Source organism: Staurois parvus, unplaced genomic scaffold (assembly GCF_062004578.1).
Source record: "Staurois parvus isolate SC_StPar_1 unplaced genomic scaffold, SC_StPar_1.0 ptg001245l, whole genome shotgun sequence".
NCBI lineage: Eukaryota > Metazoa > Chordata > Amphibia > Anura > Ranidae > Staurois > Staurois parvus.
The window spans coordinates 194,954-211,639 of NW_028319041.1; the positions used below are offsets into that span (position 1 = coordinate 194,954).

The 16,686-nt window shown below is 44.3% G+C and overlaps 1 protein-coding gene across 34 annotated transcripts in view; it reads right to left on the reverse strand.

Annotated features, from left to right (window-relative positions):
• Positions 1-395: 395 nt before the first annotated feature.
• The window catches only part of OBSCN (obscurin, cytoskeletal calmodulin and titin-interacting RhoGEF), a 518,757-nt gene continuing 502,466 nt past the window's right edge, over positions 396-16,686 (reverse strand). For all 34 annotated transcript variants that reach the window (XM_089660447.1, XM_089660452.1, XM_089660453.1 and 31 more), the window contains 2 exons: positions 9,564-9,606; positions 396-2,844 (listed from right to left, as the gene is read on the reverse strand). In XM_089660447.1, coding sequence (XP_089516573.1) covers positions 1,473-2,844; positions 9,564-9,606 — 1,415 coding nt within the window. In that variant the 3' untranslated portion in view covers positions 396-1,472. The remainder of the gene's footprint in view (positions 2,845-9,563; positions 9,607-16,686) is intronic.

Here is a 16,686-nt window from a genome sequence, read left to right on the forward strand (position 1 = left end):
AGAAATGTAATCTCCAAACACGGAAAGGTTTCTTCACAGTAAGAGCTGTGAAAATGTGGAATAGACTCCCTCAAGAGTTGGTTGTGGCCAGCTCAGTGGATTGCTGTAGGAAAGTCCTGGATTCTTTCTTGGATATATAACTGGATATAACATTTATAGGCAAAGTTGATCCAGGGAATATCCGATTGCCTCTCGTGGGATCAGGAAGGATTTTTTTCCCCTGCAGGAGCCAATTGGATCGTGCTTTGCTGGGTTTTTTGCCTTCCGCTGGATCAACTGTGGGTATAGCAATGTAACTTTTTTTTTTTGGTTGAACTGGATGGACTTTTGTCTTTTTTCAGCCACACTAACTATGTAAGATTGAACTAAAAAAAACACAAGCAGAAAACATGCGATTTGGTTCACCACCATGTTTTTTTTTTTATTTGGACATTTTTGTCATATCACTTATCTGAAGAGATCAATGTTTAATTGAACACCTTCCACGGCAGGGCTTAAGAAGTTAATAAATAACAGCTAGATCACAAGTTTCAATTCACGCTTAGAGATTCAGCAGCAAGAATAATTCAATCTACATTAAACAAACTAAAAGAGTATCACTTAGCTCATCCTAATAAAGTCGTAATTCTCCCGGAGATGGATACTGAACTTCATGTCCCAGGCTTCACTTTCAAAATTTTATTCAATTTAGTAAGTAAAGGACAGTCCCTGTTTCATCAACAGCTTTCCGTAACAGTCTGGGCACATGAAGAGGGCGAATCGTATGACCTAGATACAAATGGCCTTTAACAGGACAAAAACACCACTGTGTTTCCTCAATGTCAAGATTATAAATTCACTGGAGATCTTTTTATCAATGCGCCCATGTCCTTCTTCGGCAAAGGACGTTCTGTACCATCCATCAAAGACACTCAAGTGTTATGTATTCTGACATATCTCAGTTATTGCAGAGCAACGTAATTAGACCAAAAGCAATCCATGTGTCTTTATGGCCACAGTCCAAGATAACAGTTTTTTTTCCACCCCCCCCTTACATTTTAATTCATATCACGCTACGATTTTGGCAGCATTCAAAGCACTTTTGTCATCTGCCATAGTCAACGGTTGATGTACCAATGTAAACATAATTTTCATTTTTGACAGAATACTTGAATAAAACATGTTAGAACGACGTAAGAAAAGATGGTGATTCTCCTTACGTACAAAGACCATAAAGTTGCAGTAAAGTCTATACAAGGAGGAGAGTCAAACCAATGGAGTTGTCATGTCGTCTAAGTTCTTATTTATAGACCACCATTATTTCTGCATGGAATGGCACTTTGGGTTTATTTGATTTTATTAAAATCTACGTGTAAGTGTTCCCATTAAGACTGGAAAAGTTCCATTGCCCTGATTTAATTCTTCATAATATTTCTGGTCTGGACTTCTCTTATTTTAATCTCCCCCTTATATCATCAAAATATTAGCTTGGCTTAGCTTTGAGAAGTGTCTTTTTTGCTTATGTGTAGCATTACAGTTTCTCCAAGTGTTCCATAGCTTAGGGTTCTTGTTGAAACTTCTGTTTTGAAGCTGGGTTGCCCATTGTCTGCAGAGCGTTGAACTTCAGTACAGAAAGAAGGCTTGATGTTAAATGTTGGCCGACCAGCTGGTGAAGAACTGGCACTTGCTCCAGTACTGCTGGTTGGGTTCATATGGTAAGAAACATTTGAGGATCCCATCATATTCATTCTACTCATTCTTGAGCCAGTTGTGAACATGCTTCCAATTCCTTCTTTCAAGTTGCTGAAAAAACTTTGCCTTTGTTTCGGTACAACAGGCCTACCTACATTCAGCAACAAAGGCTTACCAACAGTTGGCTCATTGATTTCAGCTTGCAGGACTGATATCTCGCATGGCGTGTCCTCCTTGATGTTTGTAACATTTTCACCACATCCGTAAGTCTCTCCTTGACCCGGAACGTAATCCTCAAGATCTTCTAAAGTTAGAATTTTACCATCACGAGTAAGAATTTTTTTATCTCGGCTTTTTAGCTCGTCGTTATCTTGCTCTTCAGGTTCTTCAATGATGATGTCTTCAACTTCCAGTGCTTCAAGAGCTTCCTGTTCTATGTCTTTTATAGTACCAAAATTCACAGGTGAGGTTATTGTTTCATCCTTTTCAAAGATTTGAAATTCCGCACATTCTCTTTTAGCTGTTGGAAGTACTGACTCTTGTTGGACTGTGCTGTCTAAAGTTTCATGATCTTCCTCTTCTGCTGCATGTTGTGAACTTAGATCTTCTTCGACCTCGGTCTCTGTTTCTTCAGCAATGTCATATTCCATTGCTGGGATATCAACCTCGGAAAAGCTGCAAGATGAAAGGGAAGCCTCGGCCTCTTCCACAAGTTTATTATTGGAGTTATTTGTGTTTGGGTCATCGCCAGGGAAACCCCTTGATCGAGAGCCATACTGCGTATATTTCTTTGACCCCCTTTCATCTTTCTCTGGCTTTGCTGGTGAAGTTCCTCTCTTTCGGGTTGGCTTGGGAGACTTTTTCACTTGGAATTCAATAATTTCTTCAACCTCAACCCATCTGGATGATTGCTCTGCTAATCTGGCAGTTGCTCCTCGGTCATCTTCTGGTTCTGTTATGAAGAGAGTTGGGACCACCGTCTTTCGGGTTTCTGCCTCGGATCTGTAGATGGATGTCTTGCCTCTTGCAAAAGAGAAGGGCTCTGGTGTAGAGGCCTCTGACCTGGGGGTTCTTGCTGGAGACTGACCAGAGATGCGGCGTGAAGGAGAGATACCTGGAGACATCCTTCTCCTCATCCTTGGACTTTTCACCACCGTTGTTATAGTTTCCTCTCTATTAACGACGTAAATGTGTGAATTAATATAGACACACAGACAGTGCTTGCAGTGACACAAGCCAAGTTAGTTGGGTGAGCTTCCTTCTCTGTGCCATGCTGACCCATGCACAAACAGGTTACGAGTAGGTTAATTTCAAACTTTTAATTGCGTTGAGAGACAGGTTTTCGTGACTGATTAGTAAATCTGATCCTTTTATTTTGTGTTGTATCCTCATAATCAGGGGTGGACTGACAACTCATGGGGCCCCCGGGCAACAGGGGATCATGGGGCCCATGTGACCTTGCCCACACTCAAAAAAAGCCTATAAAAAGCCCCCTACTGACCCTGGGCCCTCGGGCAGTGCCCGAGTTCTCGAATGGTCAGTCCGCCCTTGCTCATAATGTTAGCTTCCTATATCTCTAGATGTTCTGGCTGCATTGAAAAGAAGTTTTTACAGAGGGTTTACTTTACCCTAGGTTCACATCTGTGCGGGTGGTGCCGCTGCGGATCCGCACGAAAATCCGTGCAGCCGCCCCACCCGCACAGAGAATTGCGGACCTGCGGGCGGGTGCCATTGGTTCTAATGGCACGCCGCCTACACTGGGAAACGCAACCGTACTGGGAACCAAGGTTCCCATGTGGGCTGCCTTTTCCAAAGAAGTGCAGGAACTTCTTACCCTGCGTGTCACGGGGCACGGGAGTCCACTCAAACGTCCCGTGTGCGTGAGGGCTAATTATTATGCGCACCTTGATATAGGAGGGTGTTGGTCTCCTTAGACCACACCCTCCCTCATTACACAAATACACATCACCTGATCTGCTTACATCCAATAAGCATTCAAGTTTCTACAGCTTGGAGGTGGACAACATGCAGAAAAATGAGGATTTGGTCATAATACGCTCATGCCTAATAATTGTGCACACGGTATGTATTCATTTTTATATTTATGATTTTTTACTGTTTATGATATAAATAGTCCTGATGAAGAGGAGTGTGTTTGGCCCCAGAAACACGTTGGCTTTCTTTTTTTTTAAACTCTTCCAGCCCGGCCAATGGATGAATGGCAGCCGGCAAAAACCCTCACCTCTCTGGGTGGACGCCATATGGCGTCTTTTCGGGCATGCGCAGTTTGCGCGCCTGCAGAGCCGCTCAGCGGCGCGATCTGTCACTGGCCGTGTACCTCGGACACGGCCGATGACAGATCTGAGTACCGGCCCCCGTTGCCGGTACCATGTGACCTGCTGGGACCAATCACAGCAGGTCACATGACAGTTGTATACAATGGATGGCTTCATTCATGCCATCCATTGTATACTAGTGTCTAGCTGTGAATGGTCACAGAGATCACATGCACAAGCTGGGCCAATCACAGCCCAGCTGTGTCATGTGATTAGCCATGGCCAAATCACAGCTAAGCACAAAAAAAAAAAAACCCTGAATGAATCGATGTCATTCAGGTAAATGCTTGCTTATAGCAAAGTAATTCTTTGCTATAAGCAAATTGTGTAAAAAAAAAATAAAAATATTGATCACTTCCCCAGAGTAGTACAATAATACTATGGTAACATTGTACTACTTTGGTCATAGTGAAATATGAAAAAAAAATCTTAAAAAAAGAAAAAAATTTAATAAAAAATTAAAAATAATAAAATAAATTAAAAAAAAATTAAAAAAATTATAATTTTTTTTTCATACTGTCACCAGTCAGTGTCCCTGAAAAAAAGTTAGTGTGGGGGTTTCCCTCAAAATCTATACCAGACCCGAAGGGCTTGGTATGGATCGGGGGGGAACCTCAAGCGGTTTTTTTTAAATTTTTAAATTGCCAGCGGGGAACCCCACTGATAGCTGAAAGAATAAAGAATGTGTTTAGTAGCTATGCGGTAAGATACCGCTTACTGAATTGTCCCCTCGTTATGTTCGAATGTTCGACCGCGAACTGAACAGGGGGGTTTCCGGCCCATCACTAAAAATAACCTGATAATATTTGCTAACCTCACCTACACTATCCAAAACTAAGCCCCTGTTCACACCGGGTGCGACTTGTCGTGCGACTTGTCATGAGACTTGACAGATCAAAGTCACATGACAGGTCGCACCCTATTTGCTGCTATGGAACCATTCAGTGGTGCAACTTGAGTCGAGGCGACTTTGAAAAAGGTTTCTGCACTATTTTTGTGCGATTTCATTGCATTGACATCTGTGTATGAAGTCGCACGGATGTCGGCAAGTCAGTGGCGTCCCGAGGCAGGTGAGGGGGGGTGTGGCCCACACCGGGTGACACCGACCGCACGAGGTGACACTGGACCTGCTCCACGAATCGGTAAGTTGTAAAGCAAGCAGACGATCCACACAGGATAGATCCGATCCATTATGCTCAATCCGCAGATCCAATCCATCCTGCGGGATCGTCAGCTTGCTTTACAACTTACCTTTTCGTGGAGCGGGTCTGGTGTCTCCCCATATAGGTTGCATGCCGACGATCCCCACAGGATGGATGGGATCTGCGGATTGGGGAGCATAATGGATCAGAGTCCGATCCATTATACTCAATCCGCAGATCTGATCCATCCTGCGGGATCGTCAGCTTGCTTGACAACTTACCTTTTGTTGGAGCAGGTCTGGGACAACTGCGCATGTCCCGGTTTCAGGCACGATCAATCAATGATTGCAGTAGTTCTATCATCGATTGATCGTGCCTGAAACTAGGACATGTGCAGTTGCTTCAGGGGTTACATATCTACATGGGAGACACATCTTGCCCATACACCGGTGTCACCCCGCAGGATCGTCCGCATGCAACCTACACGGGGTGACACTGGACCTGCTCCAAGAAAAGGTAAGTTGTAAAGAAAGCCGACAATCCGTCGGATCGTCGGCTTGCTTTACAACTTACCTTTTTGTGGAGCAGGTCAGGTGTCACCCTGTGTGGTCGGTGTCACCCGGTGCGGACCACACCCCCCGCACCTGCCTCGAGACGCCACTGCCCCCAGTTCCCGCTGACAAAAAGCCTTGGCTGTAGGTATGCAAAGCTTGTACTGTATATATATATATATATATATATATATATATATATATATATATGAAAAAAAAAACCGCAATGATAAAGGATTCCCAGAGCACTATGGGTTAGCTAAATAAACAGCCCAGCAGTAATCATCTTTCAGGAAGATCTCAATGAATAAGGGTTGAGTCATGTTTGGGACTTGTTCACTTGTGTGTGTAAATTTCCACTTGAGCTACTGAGCCTTATACCCAACATATTTTTTTCAGCATCAAGTAAAGGGAGCTTGAAAAACAAGTAAAAGGTGCCAAGAGCTCCACCTGCTGTCTTAATAGGAGAATACAAATTATTACTCTGTGATCATTCATGTTTACCTGACAAAAAAAAAAAAAAAAGACAACCTGACTAAATTCTACCATAAACACAAAAATCATGTACAAAAAAGGGAATATATAGCTATATTTTAATCTTCTTTATTTTGGGTGTTCACGATGAAAAACAAATGTTTTGAAATATGTTTTTTATTTAAATTTTAAGTAGGTAACTATGATAAAATTATACAAGTAAATTTTTCAAAAATGCCATTTGCATCTAATGGCAAGTTGAAGGCAAGAACGGAAGATCTCTGAAGACTTCAATAACAGCTGTTGTGCCAAAAATAGAGCAAATTGATTCTGAGGAGAGATATATCCCCCGTCCTCCTCTATGGGACCATCTTACTTAGTCACGTTACACAGTCTGCCAACAAGCATGCAGGCAATGATGGCCTTTCGTATGAGAAAGCCTAACATGCTAAGTCAACTGAGGGGCATGGATAACACCCCCCCCCCCCCCCCCATACACACAATAAATGTTTATTTCTAAAATTTAGATATTTTAAAAATTTAGATTTTTGCACAAATAACTTAAAAATTATCAACGCAACTCTCTTGCCTGAAAAAAAAAGGAAGAGGAACTGCATCACAGATCGAGGGTGTGTCAAATTCTGAGGATTCCCCTCATAGAACTTGTGAGCAGGGCTTTTTTTCACTGAATGTATGTAATGGCAAGGGGTGCTGGAGGATCCACTGATGTTGGCTGTGGGGGGGTCTATTGTTGAAGGAGGGGTCTATTGTTTTGGGGGGTGATATGTTGGTTGGAGGGATCTATTGTCGCTGGCTGTTGGAGGGTCTATTAATGCTGGCTGCTGGGGGATCTATTGTTGTTGGTAGGGGTCTATTGCTCCTGCAGTGGATCTATTGTTGCTAGAGGGTATATCGTTGCAGGGGGTCTATTTTAGCTGGGGAGACTTATTGATGCTGGGGGAGGGGGCTATTGTTGCTGGCTTCAGGGAATCTGTTTTACTGTTTTTCTTATTATCAAATTCCATACAAACTGTGTAGCACAAAATGATACTTGGTTATATTGTTTCTAAAAGGATCAGCACTGGGATGGGTAGGGGGTGGAACCAAGGGAGAGTCCTCAGAGGTGGGTAGGGGGTGGAACCAAGGGAGAGTCCTCAGAGGTGGGTAGGGGGTGGAACCAAGCAATGGTGCTTGAAAGTGGGTAGGGGGTGGAACCAAGGGATGATGCTCGAAGGTGGTTAGGGGGTTGGAACCAAGGGACGGTGCTTGGAGGTGGGTAGGAGTGGAACCAAGGGAGAATCCTCAGAGGTGGGTAGGGGGGTGGAATCAAGGGATGATGCTCGGAGGTGGGTAGGAGGTGGAACCAAAGGACGGTGCTTGGAGGTGGGTATGGGTGGAACCAAGGGAGAATCCTCAGAGGTGGGTAGGGAGTGTAACCAAGCAATGGTGCTTGGAGGTGAATAGGGGGTGGAACCAAGGGACGATGCTTGGAGGTGGGTAGCGGTGGAACCAAGGGAGAATCCTCAGAGGTGGGTAGGGGGTGGAACCAAGGGATGATGCTCGGAGGTGGGTAGGCGGTGGAACCAAGGGACAGTGCTTGGAGGTGGGTAGGGGTGGAACCAAGGGAGAATCCTCAGAGGTGGGTAGGGGGGTGGAACCAAGGGATGATGCTCGGAGGTGGGTAGGAGGTGGAACAAAGGGACGGTGCTTGGAGGTGGGTATGGGTGGAACCAAGGGAGAATCCTCAGAGGTGGGTAGGGAGTGTAACCAAGCAATGGTGCATGGAGGTGAATAGAGCGTGGAACCAAGGGACGGTGCTTGGAGGTGGGTTGCGGTGGAACCAAGGGAGAATCCTCAGAGGTGGGTAGGGGGTGGAACCAAGGGATGATGCTCGGAGGTGGGTAGGGGGTGGAACCAAGGGACAGTGCTTGGAGGTGGGTAGAGGTGGAACCAAGGGAGAATCCTCAGAGGTGGGTAGGGGTGTGGAACCAAGGGATGATGCTCGGAGGTGGGTAGGAGGTGGAACAAAGGGACGGTGCTTGGAGGTGGGTATGGGTGGAACCAAGGGAGAATCCTCAGAGGTGGGTAGGGAGTGTAACCAAGCAATGGTGCATGGAGGTGAATAGAGCGTGGAACCAAGGGACGGTGCTTGGAGGTGGGTAGCGGTGGAACCAAGGGATGATGCTCGGAGGTGGGTAGGGGGTGGAACCAAGGAACAGTGCTTGGAGGTGGGTATGGATGGAACCAAGGGAGAATCCTCAGAGGTGGGTAGGGGGTGTAACCAAGCAATGGTGCTTGGAGGTGAATAGGGGGTGGAACCAAGGGACGGTGCTTGGAGGTGGGTAGGGTGTGGAACCAAGAGACAGTGCTCAGAGGTGGGTAGGGGGTGGAACCAACAAACGGTGCTTGGGGGTGGGAAGAGGGTAGAACCAAGGAAAGATGCTTGGAGTTGGGTAGGGGGTAGAACCAAGGGAGATCTACTGTATTGGTGCTGGTGGAGATCTGTTGTTGTTGGGGGTGTTTTGTTGCAGGGGTCCTATTGTTGCTGGGGGTGATCTATTGTTACTGGGGGCATTTTGTATTTGGATGGGATATATTTTATTGCTTTTCTTGTTGTTAACAAAGTCCATACAAATTACTTAGCGCCACAAAGTGATACTTGATTCTGTATTCTCTGAAAGGAGCGGTAGTGGGAGGTGGGTAGGGTTGGAATCAAGGAATGGTGCTCGGAGGTGGGTAGGGTTGGAACCAAGGAATGGTGCTCGGAGGTGGGTAGGGTTGGAACCAAGGAATGGTGCTCGGAGGTGGGTAGGGTTGGAACCAAGGAATGGTGCTCGGAGGTGGGTAGGGTTGGAACCAAGGAATGGTGCTTTGAGGTGGGTAGAGGTTGAAACCAAGGGATGGTGCTTAGAGGTGGGTGGGGGGTGGAACTAAGGAATGGTGCTTGGAGGCGGGTAGCAGGTGGAGACAAGGGGTGGCTTTCAAGAGAGCAGTACCTGCACCTATTGCTTATAAGTAATTTCTTTCTTTCTTTTTTTCTTTCATTTCTTTTTTATTGGTTATAAGTATTGATAGTCTTGTTTTGCAGGGGGTACTTTTTTCAGAAGACAGTTAAAAAAAAAAAGTCAAAAGAAAACAAATGCCCACCGTTGTATTTTACAGGATAAAGTAAGCCCTCTGTATGTTGGAAATTTAAAAGTTTGTTGACTTTTGACTGCACATGCTGAAGCAAAGAGAGCTAAAGGCGCCTTGAGCCCATTGTCACCATGTTCAATACAGCACATATGATGGCCACACCAGTTAGAAAGGAGCTAATTAGGAAAACCATGCAAAGGGGGACAGACAAGACGGGCACACTCGGACAGACAGACAAGAATAGCGGCACTTACATGATAACCGTTTTCTTGGGCGCTTTAGTCTCTTGTTCAGTGACTACAAAGGAAACAGTATGGAGAGCAGGGGTTAGAGATCGCCACAAGCTGATATGATCGTCTTAATTGTGTTAAGTTCATTAAGAGGAAATCTGGATAGACAAAGAAAGCACACACACGACCAGCCCAGGACCTAAGAAGATATCATCCTCATATCTGAATTCAACAGTGTGCAAGAAGGTTTCCCAGTTGCTTGTGTGATCTAACACCGTTCCAACAGCTCAGTCTTCACCACTCAACCATTTATTACATCTCATTAGACTGTATTCAGTGGCCATACTTCCACTAAGAAATCTGGAACTTTTATTCCATCACTCCCCACAACTGTTGGCCCTCTATTCTATACCTCCTTGGAAATGCGTTGAAGGCTTGATCTAACCAAAAGCACTAATTTGGCTATAACTTGGGTCTGTTGGGGAAGGCTTCCTTGAGCTCCTGGGCAAACCAGTTGCAAACTTCTTGTCTTTCTATTCCCTGCTGTGAAGGTTTGGATATGACCAACCACCTTGGCACATTCTCAACAAAAAGAGCGGTAACTCAAGTTCTAGCAATGGTAAGTCGGGTGCATAATAACATTTTTTTTTAGCCACTTAACCATTTATTCTTATTCATCTCGTTATACCATATTCGGGAATCATGCTTACACTAAGGCTTTATGACTTTATGAATTCTGGAACTTTTATTCCATCACTACCTACAACTCCTTGTCCTCTACTCTGTACCTTCTTGGGAACTTGTTGAAGGCTTGATCTAATCAAAAGTGCTAATTCAGGTATAACTGAGGTCTCTTGGAAAAGGCTTCCTTGGGCTCCTGGGTAAACTAGTTGCCAACTTCCTGTCTCAATTTCCCATGCTGTGGAAGTTTGGAATTGCTCAACCACCTTGGTGTGTTCCCAACAAAAAGAGTGGGAACTCAAGTTCTAGCAATGGTAAGTGCGTAGACCTCGTAAAAAAGCCCAGGACCTACGAAGGTACCATTCTCATATCCAAATATAACAATGTACAAGGAGGCTTCCCAGCGTTGACTTGCTTGTGTGGTCTTAAGCTGCTTCAACACCACAGTTTTCACCACTTGGCCATGTATTGCATCTTATGAGAGCATATTCAGTAGCCATACTTCCACTAAGGCTTTAAGACTTTACGAAATCTGGGTCATTTATTCCATCACTCCCTAGTCCTCAACTCTGTACCTCCTTGGAAACTTCCTGAAGGCTTGGTCTAAACAAAAGTCCTGTTTGGCAAAGCTTTCTTGGTCTCCTGGGAAAGCCAGTTGAAAACTTCCTGTTTTAATTTCCCCTGTTGTCGAAGTTTGGAGATGCTCAACCACCTTGGTGTGTTACCAGCATAAAAAAAAGTGGGAACCCAGGTCTGGTATTGGTACGTGTGTAGACATGTGAACAATTTCACCACCAAACTTACCAAAACGTAGCAGAAACTGATGGGTGGTTTAATGTCCAACCTTCTACTAAAGACCCCCAAACAGTGGTACTTGATTGTGAGAGCTTTTAATTTTTTTATTATGTTACTGGTATTCACTTGAAAATTTGAGCAGCACCCTGATTGTCCACTAAGTCGGGTGCACAATAATGTTTTTTTTTTTTTTTTTTTTACCACTTAACCATTTATTCGTATTCATCTCATTATACCATATTCAGTAGCCATGCTTTCACTAAGGTTTTATGACTTTATGAAATCTGGAACTTTTATTCCATCACTACCTACAACTCCTTGTCCTCTACTCTGTACTTTCTTGGGAACTTATTGAAGGCATGGTCTAATCAAAAGCGCTAATCGGGTATAACTGAGGTCTCTTGGAGAAGGCTTCCTTGGGCTCCTGGGTAAACTAGTTGCCAACTTCCTGTCTCAATTTCCCATGCTGTGGAAGTTTGGAATTGCTCAACCACCTTGGTGTGTTCCCAACAAAAAGAGTGGGAACTCAAGTTCTAGCAATGGTAAGTGCGTAGACCTCGTAAAAAAGCCCAGGACCTACGAAGGTACCATTCTCATATCCAAATATAACAATGTACAAGGAGGCTTCCCAGCGTTGACTTGCTTGTGTGGTCTTAAGCTGCTTCAACACCACAGTTTTCACCACTTGGCCATGTATTGCATCTTATGAGAGCATATTCAGTAGCCATACTTCCACTAAGGCTTTAAGACTTTACGAAATCTGGGTCATTTATTCCATCACTCCCTAGTCCTCAACTCTGTACCTTCTTGGAAACTTCCTGAAGGCTTGGTCTAAACAAAAGTCCTGTTTGGCAAAGCTTTCTTGGTCTCCTGGGAAAGCCAGTTGAAAACTTCCTGTTTTAATTTCCCCTGTTGTCGAAGTTTGGAGATGCTCAACCACCTTGGTGTGTTACCAGCATAAAAAAAAGTGGGAACCCAGGTCTGGTATTGGTACGTGTGTAGACATGTGAACAATTTCACCACCAAACTTACCAAAACGTAGCAGAAACTGATGGGTGGTTTAATGTCCAACCTTCTACTAAAGACCCCCAAACAGTGGTACTTGATTGTGAGAGCTTTTAATTTTTTTATTATGTTACTGGTATTCACTTGAAAATTTGAGCAGCACCCTGATTGTCCACTAAGTCGGGTGCACAATAATGTTTTTTTTTTGTTTGTTTTTTTACCACTTAACCATTTATTCGTATTCATCTCATTATACCATATTCAGTAGCCATGCTTTCACTAAGGTTTTATGACTTTATGAAATCTGGAACTTTTATTCCATCACTACCTACAACTCCTTGTCCTCTACTCTGTACTTTCTTGGGAACTTATTGAAGGCATGGTCTAATCAAAAGCGCTAATCGGGTATAACTGAGGTCTCTTGGAGAAGGCTTCCTTGGGCTCCTGGGTAAACTAGTTGGCAACTTCCTGTCTCAGTTTCCCATGCTGTGGAAGTTTGGAATTGCTCAACCACCTTGGTGTGTTCCCAGCATAAAGGTTCTAGCAATAGTAAGTGCGTAGACATGGAAACAAAATATTTCACCACCAAATGTACCAAGAAACTGATGGGTGATTTCACCTTCCACCCTCTACCAACGACTCAAAAAACAGTAGTTCTAGATTAAGTGAGTTTTTAATTTTTGAATATGGTCGTGGTATTTGTTGGAAAATTTCAGCAGCAGGATGGAGCTGAATGGCTACCAGTCAGGCCTGACTCATTGAATACAGTAGTCTCCAAGGGGGGACTGGCCATTTGGAAACTCGGGCACTGCCCGAGGACCTGGGGTCAGTAGGGGGCTTCATGAGATGCCCTATTCTGTTCTGTTTTACTCTATTCTTTTTTCTATTCTATTCTTTTATTCTCTTTTCTATTCTGTTCTGTTTTTACTCTATTCTTTTTTTTCTATTCTTTTCTTTTATTCTCTTTTCTATTCTGTTCTGTTTTTACTCTATTCTTTTTTCTATTCTATTCTTTTATTCTCTTTTCTATTCTGTTCTGTTTTTACTCTATTCTTTTTTTTCTATTCTTTTCTTTTATTCTCTTTTATATTCTGTTCTGTTTTACTCTACTCTTTTCTATTCTTTTATTCTCTTTTATATTCTGTTCTGTTTTACTCTATTCTTTTCTTCTCTTTTATATTCTGTTTTACTCTATTCTTTTCTATTCTATTCTTTTATTCTCTTTCATATTCTGTTCTGTTTTAATCTATTCTTTTCTAATTTTCTAATTTTCTTTTCTTGATTCTAATTCGATTCGAATTCCGTACAAAATGTTTTTCCGTTATTTTGGATTAGTTTAAATTCGTTACTATTGTAACAAATCAAAATGAACGGCACATGTCTAGATATTTCCTTATCTCGGAGTCCATCTTTAAAGTGTATGTAAACTCTTAACAATGAAACTTCCCTTGTTCGGTGCCTTTCAGAATGTTAATTCTACCAATACATTTGTTTCGCTGTCTGCAGGGGCGGACTGACCATTTGAGCACTCGGGCATTGCCCGAGGGCCTGGGGTCAGTAGAGGGCCCCATTTAATGCCCTGGTACTTTTTATAGGCTTTTTTGGGTGTACTTTGAGTGTGGGCAAGGAAACAGGGGCCCCATGATCCCCTATTGCCCAGGGGCCCCATGAGTTGTCAGTCCGCCCCTGGTTGTCTGTGTTCAATAGGTAAAATAAAATACTTATTGATCCTGCCAGAAACCCAGTCCTGTCCTGTGATATCCCGAGCACAACACCTATCCCCTATGTGATAGATATGAGGGGAGGCGTTCTGAAGTCCTAACACACTTCCTTTCCTTAGGTGACTACTCTGCTCTTCAATGGATGCAGTACGTGTTGTCACCCTAGGACAGGAAGTGTGTCACTAGCCGCATCAACAAGTGAAAATAATTATTTATTTATTTCAGGTACTTATATACGCCGTCAATTTACGCAGCACTGTACATATATATTGTACATTCACATCAGTCCCGAACCCTCAAGGGGTGTACAATCTAAGGTCCCTAACTCACATTCATACATACACATACTAGGGACAATTTAGACAGGATCCAATTCACCTACCAGCATGTCTTTGGAGTGTGGGAGGAAACCGGAGTACCCGGAGGAAACCCACGCAGGTACAGGAAGAACATGCAAACTCCAGGCAGGTGGTGCCGTGGCTGGGATTTGAAATGACGACCCGAGTACTGCCAGGCGGAAGTGTTAACCACTTAGCCACTGTGCTGACCAGTGAAAATAATGGGACAAAGGAGAAAACTAATGCAGCCACCACATCTACTGTAGGGTCTGGTAAGCATGAATATATTGATCGGTTGTTGCTGTAGATCAGCACTACCCCTGCTGGCTGCACTGCCTTCAGAAATGAATATCCATTTTATGTTGATATGTTCAGCTTAGAGCAGCGCCATCTTTCAAAGACGGGAAGTGAGAATTTCCAATCCCGCAAAAAGCGATCCTTAATCAGCGAGTGTATTTATTACTGTGAAATCAGACGTTAGAAACGAGGAGCTAGAAGAAGCTGCTACTGAAATTGAAATGTGAATACATAGACAGTGTGTACGCCATCCTACAGAAGCACAATTATAGACACACACATTTCGTATATTATGTGGCGTTCAATCACAGCTAATGTTTAAATGATTATAGTTTGCCTTCCATGGTCCCTCCTTTCCCTCCTCATCAGCATGCTAATGACACGTTGACTTTCCATTTTCACTACAGGCCTTTATTTAGACCCAATGATGTTATCACTGGGTCTCTGTGCTTTTCTGTGCAATGCAAGCAGATCATGGTTGGTGGGCAGGGCTGCACACAGCTTACTGAAAACAACATACTGAGCCATCATGATTGAGAGGACTGAAATCCAATGAGTTAAAGGGGTGGGCCAAGGACAGTCAGGCTAGGTTAACCACTTCCAGTCCGAACACTTTCCCCTCCTTCCAGTCCAGACACTTTCCCCCCCTTCCAGTCCGGACACTTTCACCCCCCTTCCAGTCCGGACACTTTCACCCCCTTCCAGTCCGGACACTTCCCCCCCTTCCAGTCCGGACACTTTCACCCCCTTCCAGTCCGGACACTTTCCCCCCCTTCCAGTCCGGACACTTTCACCCCCCTTCCAGTCCGGACACTTTCACCCCCTTCCAGTCCGGACACTTCCCCCCCTTCCAGTCCGGACACTTTCACCCCCTTCCAGTCCAGACACTTTCCCCCTCTTCCAGTCCGGACACTTTCACCCCCTTCCAGTCCGGACACTTTCCCCCCCCTTCCAGTCCGGACACTTTCACCCCCTTCCAGTCCGGACACTTTCCCCCCTTCCAGTCCGGACACTTTCACCCCCTTCCAGTCCGGACACTTTCACCCCCTTCCAGTCCGGACACTTTCCCCCCTTCCAGTCTGGACACTTTCCCCCCTTCCAGTCTGGACACTTTCCCCCCCTTCCAGTCCAGACATTTTCACGCCCTCCCAGTCCGGACACTTTCCCCCCTTCCAGTCCGGACACTTTCACCCTCTTCCAGTCCGGACACTTTCCCCCCCTCCCAGTCCGAACACTTTCCCCCCCTCCCAGTCCGGACACTTTCACCCTCTTCCAGTCCGGACACTTTCCCCCCCTCCCAGTCCGGACACTTTCCCCCCCTTCCAGTCCGGACACTTTCACCCTCTTCCAGTCCGGACACTTTCCCCCCCTCCCAGTCCGGACACTTTCCCCCCCTTCCAGTCCGGACACTTTCACCCTCTTCCAGTCCGGACACTTTCCCCCCCTCCCAGACCGAACACTTCCCCCCCCCCCCCCCCTCCCAGTCCAGGCCAATTTTCAGCTTTCAGCGCTATCACACTTTGAATGACAATTGCGCGGTCATGCAACACTGTACCCATATGAATTTTTTAGCATTTTTTTAGACAGATAAAACTTTATTTTGGTGGTATTTATTCACAACTGGGATTTTTTTTTAAAATGCTATGTAAATGAAAGTCCAAAAATTTTGAAAAAAGCATTTTTCTTATAAAATTTGGCAAATAAATATTATTTCATCATAAATCTTGGCCACAATTTATTCTTTATATCTTTTTAGTAAAAAAAAAAATAACCATAAATAAGTTTATAACCAAAAATTATAATTTTTAAACATTTTTTGTTTACATTTTTATTTTTTTTTCATATTATTATTTATTTATTTTTTATACATACTGTCACCCTAGCAGTGCAGTGTCACCATGGTGACACTGTACTACTTGTGGGGGGTGATTAAGATTTTTTTTTCATATACACTGATTGCTTTTACACCCATAAAGGCTGTAAAAGCAATCATTTCTCCTTCTCTCTGGCTGCATTCTTGCAGCCATGAGATTGGTTGGTTGATTGGTCACAGCATGGTGCAAAGCTGTTGTGAATAGCCCTGTACTATGTGATCTCTGTGATCATTCACAGATTTCACATGTAGTAAGCAATGATGTCAGAAGTGACATCATTGCTTACTACTCTGCATGTGATCAGTGATTGGCCAATCAGTGATCACATGACTGGGACCTCACACAGAGGTCCCGTTCGACGATCGGTGTTCCACTGTGTCCAGAGGACACAGCGGGCATCGGATTGCGGTGCTGCGCGCTCCCAGGGAGTGCGCAC